At 38.1% G+C, this 8,175-nt stretch overlaps 1 protein-coding gene across 1 annotated transcript in view; it reads right to left on the bottom strand.

Annotated features, from left to right (window-relative positions):
• Nucleotides 1-88: 88 nt before the first annotated feature.
• Nucleotides 89-8,175, bottom strand: part of cfap74 (cilia and flagella associated protein 74) — a 46,723-nt gene continuing 38,636 nt past the window's right edge. The window contains exons 30-39 of the mRNA XM_035655894.1: nucleotides 7,273-7,382; nucleotides 7,110-7,165; nucleotides 6,246-6,365; nucleotides 5,923-6,078; nucleotides 5,553-5,691; nucleotides 3,686-3,840; nucleotides 3,350-3,482; nucleotides 2,056-2,189; nucleotides 1,380-1,514; nucleotides 89-944 (exon numbers count right to left, since the gene is read on the bottom strand). Coding sequence (XP_035511787.1) covers nucleotides 840-944; nucleotides 1,380-1,514; nucleotides 2,056-2,189; nucleotides 3,350-3,482; nucleotides 3,686-3,840; nucleotides 5,553-5,691; nucleotides 5,923-6,078; nucleotides 6,246-6,365; nucleotides 7,110-7,165; nucleotides 7,273-7,382 — 1,243 coding nt within the window. The 3' untranslated portion in view covers nucleotides 89-839. The remainder of the gene's footprint in view (nucleotides 945-1,379; nucleotides 1,515-2,055; nucleotides 2,190-3,349; nucleotides 3,483-3,685; nucleotides 3,841-5,552; nucleotides 5,692-5,922; nucleotides 6,079-6,245; nucleotides 6,366-7,109; nucleotides 7,166-7,272; nucleotides 7,383-8,175) is intronic.

Consider the following 8,175-nt stretch of genomic DNA (forward strand, 5'->3'; position numbering starts at 1 on the left):
AAAGTCCATCCAACAGAAACTAACTCATTCATACACATTCACACACCAATGCACAGCATCGGAAGCAATTCAGGGTTCAGTATCTTGCTCAAGGATACTTCGACATGTGGCCTTTGAGCCACAGCTGCCCCAATCATCATATCATATTTTATATATAGTTAGTTATACAGTATATTCTGTATATAATATCTCCTATTACAGACCATTTAATTTACATTTTTTAAATTTCAAGTTAAAATTCAATGATTGATGAGATTTGTTACACTTGTTGTCATTGTGCATGCTATATGAGATTCTGAGCCCAAAATAAAGAGAATACCATTTAATGTTAAAGAGTTTTTTCATATTGTGAAAACTCAGGCAAAGTTAATGTAAAATAAACGTGACTTGCAGTTGTGTAACAATCCTCAATGTTGAAGTCATGAAGAAGAAGGTGGAGGCGTCAATTTGTGTCTGACTTGTAGAGGATACCTGCTGGCTCTTCAAAGTGTGAAAAAACCCATTAAAATAATAATGTGCATTTATTAGTATTCATTTATGGAAATGATCAGTCATGAGTCATTTGATGGGTCGATCAGACGCTCAGACATTTAAACCACGTTTGGGCCTGCTTGTGTATAAGACATAACTTCTACTACAGTCACAGTACAAATGGTTCAAATCACATCCTTGAACAAAACTTCATTAATTCCACCTTTAATAATTATATTCAAGTCATAAATAATTTATTTATTTGTTAATGTTGGCCACAAAAATATAGAGTTATATCACATGTCTTTGTGTATCGTGTCAGTGTGCGTGCAGATTTCCCATTGGCCGGCATCCAGATACCGCAGAGGTCAGTCAGCAGTGGCGGAGACCAAAGCCATCAGGGTGACTCTGTAAACATTCGTCTCATCCCCCTTCAAGGTAAGAGGCACACATGTCTGCACCACCTCATAGGGCTGAAACACACAAACAAACACACGCGTTGATGGTGTTACTATTACTGTAAAGCTGCTGATGTAAGATTTTCCAATGTTTATTACCTTAAAATTCAATTATTTCTATACTAAAAGGAGCAGGATTCAGTGTGTGCACCAGGATTTATTCCTTGGCTGACTAAAACTCTTGACAGATGCTGTAACAATCCTTTTACCTAAAGATACTTTGACTTTTTGATTACCACTTCAACTCATTTTCAAGCCCTTTCTTATTATTTTACAACATAGTTGCTATAAGGATTTCTTTGTTCCTGCTTAACAGAAAATTACATTTACTTTAAAATACAGATTTTGTCAATAACCCACCACAGGCACACCTGTTAGTTGTTACTGATTCATAGAAACATTTCTTTAAGCACTGTTCTCTGTAAAGTTTTTACCCAATTCAATCCTCACCTTGTATCCACAGTGAGGATTCCACGTGACATTGATGGTGCGTTTGTGGCCTGCCTCCACGGTGCCTTTGCTGGGCTCCACACTGAAGCCTTGCTGCTGTAAGGACGCCACGTTGTCCCACTGAAACTCTCCGCTCTGGAGAAAAGGGGATTTGTCCAAACAGAGATTCAAGACAAAATCATTGTTTTTTACCAATCCTTTACATGAAATCATGGTTTGGAGTATATAAAGCTATTGGATATTTATGCCTCAACATGTTTGCCGGAAAAGGGGGAAAAACATGGCAGCAGCATTTTAAGGAGCAGGTTTAAAGGACATTTTAACAATTAAAACTGATGTTAGTTGGTTATTCATTTATACTTTCAGGTTTTTAGAGACTTAAAAAGGGCACAGATGAGGGGTCCGATCTTCGACAGCACAATTCAATACCACACAGATTTAAATCCTTTACAGGGTAGCTCTATAATAAACTATGTTTTCATTATACAACCCTGTGCTGTAAAATTACAATTAAATTACCTTGTATCCTTGTATCTAAATGTACAGCACAATAATAATGATATGGTTATAAACTCTCTTATGATGCCTCACAGTGCACATTAATGAAACGTGTAATCAGAGTGAAGCTCCTTGTTTAGGATATTTGGGCTGTCAGTATCTGAGGACATTACTGTACCTTCTTACTGGGCTGTATGGAGCGGATGCAGCCCACCTGCAGCTCCCTCACTGCAGGTGTGATGGCTCCTGCACTGTAGCGGGCCCGCAGAGTCACCAGCACAGGGATGGTGGGCTTCTCCATCACCTTAGACTCTGCTAATACAGAGGATCCTATGGTCGGTCTTGCAGGTTTTAGCCTATTTACTATAAATCATACATACTTTCATTTCTCTCCATTTTACTACTAGACTGTCGGTGGAATTTGCTGAAAAAAGTTTGTATCCCAGCTAAACGTTTTACACAAACTGTTGCAGGGATTTAGAAATCTAAATACAATTGATACAATGATAGTGGCTCGATGGAAGGAAACAGGTGGATGGAAATTGGATGTCATTTTGTACAGATATTCATGGTCCTCAGTACTTTAAAACCTTTAATCTAGATCAGAATTATCCAGATTGTGTAATCCCTTTGCTATCCCATTTAAAACTGATCTTTGTAGGTCTTATCCTGGTTTTTTCAAAGAATTTCTCAACGGATCATTCTGATCCAGATAGCACAAGATTGGGATTATAGAATCTAGATTTGCAGCCTCTGGACAGACCTCTGTCTGTTGGTCAAAGTAAGACAACATTTCATTAAACATTTTATTAGTAAAGATGTGAAAATGTTGGGAAGTAAGCATATTACTCATTAATTTATCAGCAATTAGTTTAAATATGTTATTTTAGTTTAATATTCTATTAGTCACTATTAGTTTTTATTATAATATGGGGGATATTTGTCAGTGGCAAAATGTAAGAAGTTTAGAACAGGTATTACAATACAACACTTTAAGTAAATATGTGCACTAAAGTCTCCTCATGCTTGTTGTTTTGACCAATGTGATCAAATTGACAAAAACTTGCTTATTTTAGTTAGTTGTGTAACTACCCAATATTGTTTCAGCTAGTTTTTGTTTTTTCCAAAGTCTAGTTTTTATTGCTATTTCAGTTAACTAAAATGTTTTTTCCATGCCTAGTTTTAGTTTTAAGTTTAATTTTAGTTAACTACAATAACATTGGTCTCTACATCCATGCTGGATCCACCCTTGCATCAAATAAAAATTATCCTTAGAGTTTTGAAATACCCAAAAACAACATTTCATCTGGATTCTGGGTAGAATTTGATTACCACATACTTCAATTTCCATGGATAATCTTCATAGATAACCAATGTAGTATTTATCTGTTCCACACTGTATGTATTCCACCACACTACATCCATCATACTGGAAGTGGATGACCCTGATGAAGACATGAAGCCGGTGATACCTGTGAGTGGAGGTTGACTGGTTATCAGTGGAGGGAGGAGGGATTCGATTGGCACTGTCAGCAGGTCTCCTCCATATAGATACATGTTGTGTGAAGAAGCCGCGCCCTTCAGATCCATCACACACACTTTACTCTGAGAGACAGAAATGGCACAGGGTTAAGGTTGTTATATGACGAAGACCAGAGTGAACAGAGGGTGCTTTAAGTACATTTGGATAATAACAGCGCATTGAGAGGGCACCATTTTGCCTGCCTACCATGAGGCCAAGGTCAGGCTGAGTGAAGAAATGTTTTGAGTGTGTGTGTGTGTGTGTGTGTGTGTGGTGCTTTGCTGACCTTATTCATGAGCTCTATGGTTAGTCTGTCAGAATAGTTGACAGACTGGTGGTCAGGCTGAAAGGTAACAGTGATATCCTGGCTTTGTCCTGGAGCAATGCTGCCCTCTACTGGCACAGCACTGAACACACTCAGCCCACTGTAGTTCTGGGTTCCTGTACATGATACAAAATACATCCTGCTATTACTGCGTCTTCTACTGTTACTTTTGCTACTAGTACTGCTGTTAAAAATAATAACAAATAAACCTTATTATAATGTCAGCTGTCAGATGCCATATTATGTCCATGATGATAGCCACAGTATTATACATACTCATACTACATTGATGACTGTACAAATGGTACTGATAAATCCCTTTCTTTTGTCTTTCCATGATAGCTGTGACGCTCTGGTTGAACAGTTTTAATCAACACTGTACTATAGCCCGATTGACAGTGGGTATCGCTTTATTTTTTTATTTTTACTTGTCAGTGCTCTCTGGTCTACAAACTACGTAATGGTTTACAACATCATTTGTTTACGTCAAATCTACTGTTGCATTTCTGTACTACAATTTCTTTTTACTCATTGGCAGATATCTGTATATCTACACTAATGTGATATCAGCCAGTATACTGGCATGGTAACTTATTGGTCTAGCTTAAAAATGTACAACTAATAATCATGTAAACCTTCCAGACATTTTTTTGTTATTGAAAACCACTAAACACTGCCTTTAGATAGGGCCTTTCACGTTTTTGGGCCCACTGTTTCTTCTCTACCACGCTTGGGAAGGGCTTGGAGCCCGTTATTTCACGCTTTTGGTTGCAATTTGCAACTTCACTGCTAAATGCCTCTGAATCCTACACACTGGTCCTTTAACTGCACTATAAAGCACTATGACCTGAATTAGTCTGAAACTATACTACACAAATACCCTTCAACTTTTTAATTTTTTTTTTTTTTTTTTTTTACAACAACTGCATAATCGACTTGCAGCCTCTTGTGCACAGCTCACAACCCTCATAAAGCTTTAATTATTTGAACAGCATGGGCTCCTGTCTCTCTCAACACAGTTATTGATGCTCTTCAAACTACTGATCCCAAAAAATTATAATGAAGACAGTCTGGATCCTTTTTTTCTTTGTCCGATTGCTGAGCAAATAACACACATTTTCAACCTGTCTAGTTCTATTATTGTTGTTCCCAGAGTTCGGAAAACTGCTCATGACGTCCCATTAAAATCCTAGAATCACTCATACACTGTTAACTTCTCACATATGAAAGAAAAGAAAACATTGTGCTGCCATCTTTGTGGACCTCTTCAAGGCATTTGACACGTTTGACCACTCTTTGCTTTTACATATTTTAAGTGAAGTTGGTTTTAGTTCTAGTGCTTGTGCATGGTTTCTCAATTACTGGTCTGGTCGGCTGCAGTCAGCGATCTTGGGTGGTAGTCGTTTTGAGTTTTTACCGATAAGCTAGCAGTGGAGAACCTACAACATTCTTTTAACATTCTTCAAACTGCACTCATTGATCTTACACTTGTACTGAATGCACAAAAAAAGTTTATGTTGTAGAAACCAATATAAAGCATCTTAGGAAAATGTTGGGACATCACAAGCCTCCAGAGCAGCTTTAGTGCTCATTGTCCTAAATTCTCCAACAACTGGTGACTATGGAGGCCACAGCATTTCATTCCAGTCCTTTTCACACTCATCGAACCATTTAATGAGCCCTTGTGTCTTGGAGGAGTTTGTTGTTTCTCCACTCACTTATTTTGCTCTATATTGTTTGGTTTGTCCTATCACACACACCCACATTATAACATACAGGTGTTGCTGTATTAAATGCTTGGTGTTGAAAGGACATAATTACATCTTACCCACAGTAGGCTGCACCTGAGAGTCTGTGTAACGGCCCAGCAGGAAGGCCACCCTGTCAGCTCCACCCTGAGGCCTGGAAGGAGAGAGGCTGGCCAGCAGCGCCCTGAAACCCACTGCCACCGCTGAGCTATTCTGCAGCTGCAAGCAAAACAGGGCTCAATGTCAGTTCCAAGGCTGCCACCTCCTCAAAAGCATCAAGGTAATCGGTACATATCAACAGTCAACACACTCGCTCAGTTATGGATTTCATCGTTTAAAGAGTGGACCTGAATTAGACATGGAAAAACAGGAAATGTGTTAAAAACCAACAAGATCTCACTCTCTACTACTCCTTCTTGTCCTTTTGTCATCAACAAACGTTTGACTGACCTTCAGGACCTGTGAGGAGCTCTCCTTCTCAAACACATAGCCAAAGTCAAGGAGACCTCCAGGGTGGGAGCAGGTGACAGCAGGGACCACACCCTCCCCACACAGAGTCATCTCCAGGGTCATCTTCTGGCTTCGTACCTCCAGAGCCTCACAGTACTAGAGAACAGTGGAGGGTGGATGGATGGTATTACTTAACAATATTCACAATGTTACTAAAATAATCTCTTGACAAATGAAGGGATAACAATCATTTTGGATAATTCATCTTCACTCTGAGACTTATGGGTCATCCATTAGTTCTTAATTCTACACAGTTAACCTACCTTTTTCTCCAGAGATGGACTGAAGGCCAGTACCAGAGTGTGAGTTTCTCCAGGTCTTATGCATCTGAGAGCATTCAGAAGGGAAAAGGGACCATGTGTATCCAGCACCGATGACGTCAGCTTGGAAATGGTCAAAGAAAAGGCGTGAACAGCTGATATTTTATTTATATTTTATTTGTATTCTCACTGTCTTCCATAGAAATAGTAGCAGTGGCGATTTACAATTAACACATGCAACACTTAATTAGTATTTAATATCTGGACATGAAAGTAACTGTTGAAAAGAGATGCCATTTTTGTTATGAATTGTATCCAATATAAAATGAGGTAAACCTATTGAGGATTACTATTTGCCTGGCTTAACGTCATAGGTGTACAATGGGCGCCCGTCTTTGCTTTTCCTGCCTCCATGTCAGTACAATGAGGGTGAACAGAATTTAATTTATGGCGCTCACAGTGTTGAAATTTTTCATTAAAAAATTCTCAAAAGCAACAAAGTGGCTTATTGCTTTGTATAATCCTTTCCTTTCTTTAGAAATCCTTTCAGCTGAAGTCCATATAAAAACTGTTTACAGTGTAATGTCCTAGAGGCTGAGGGGTTAAGGCGCTGGCCATGACCAGAGACCCCTTGTTGCATGTCATTCCCCATCTCTCTCTACTCATTTATACATTTCTCAAAAGATTTTTTAACATTTGTACAGATATCTTGAGAAGTGTGAATAGAACACAGATACCATCAAGCATGGTTTTGTAAATATAGAAAATCTCTTTTTGCACTAGGAGTTTAAAACAGGACTCTATAGTTATGCATTTTGTTTTATGTGTTTTCACTTAGCTAATCAGTATTTGCTGGAGAAAGGATACATCCAAAGATTCCTTTGATATGTTTTGAACTGTAAATCTCTTGATCACTTTTTCTCCTAAACAAAGACACAAATACAACAAATTAGATAAGTACAAACAAGATATGCACAAGTGGATATTTACACTATGTGAAGAACCATCAAGCAACATAAACATCACTCACCCACTGCCACCTGATGGAAGTCTATGATATTGTGTCCATTGTTGGATATTACCACTAGAGGGGGCTGTACAGCAGGACACTGCAGCTTCAAGTAAAGCGTATTGAAGGGACTGTGGATTGGACATGACAAGCTATGAAATAAGGAGTGTGTGTAAAAGCTTCTGCTCTTTGTTTTTCTTTATAGCTTTTTAAGTCAGTAGAATAATGGAAAATAACATAATATGTATTTATATTCTGACTGATCAGTTTTCAAAACAACTACTTGTGTTTAGTAATAAATTGATTAAATGCTTATCAATGTGATTGTGTCCTGATTATTCATCTGACATTCCCCACAATACTACACATCAAGCTTTTCAATCTCTCTTAATTAAATACTTTTGTGGACCTTTGCACTACAAACAGTCTAGCCTGAGGCAGTGTAAAACAAGGTTCTGCTGATATTGCCGATCCAATAAAATCTACGTTTTAAAAGAGAATGAAAATTGCAGAGAGGAAAAGCATGTAGTTTATATTCCGTCTGCAACTACCAGTCTGATTTCTGTGTCTCTGAGGTTTAAACAGTGCTTTTGCATTTGGTCATACAATCTTTTCTTGTGTTCTTGTTGATTTGGATCTGGACCATAGCTTTCCATAAACTGTTAATCTGCTTAAAGAATTTCCAAAGGTTAAACCAAACAGGCATATCAGCTATCAGAAGTGGTGGATAAAGAACTATTTAAGTGGTAATCTGTGATCACAGCAGTGGAAGTCTGGAAAAGGAGGCCATGGTTTAAAAGCCTTGGCTCACATTCAGGTTTTAGGACTACAAAATCTGTAACTTTGTATCATGGTCTTTTTTAAATATTCTGCATTATATTTTATTTTTTACAGATTCTGCTGGTTTCTATCTATCTATCTATC

The sequence above is a fragment of the Morone saxatilis genome, unplaced genomic scaffold (assembly GCF_004916995.1).
Source record: "Morone saxatilis isolate NCDOM2014 unplaced genomic scaffold, NCSU_SB_2.0 Contig15, whole genome shotgun sequence".
Taxonomy (NCBI): domain Eukaryota; kingdom Metazoa; phylum Chordata; class Actinopteri; family Moronidae; genus Morone; species Morone saxatilis.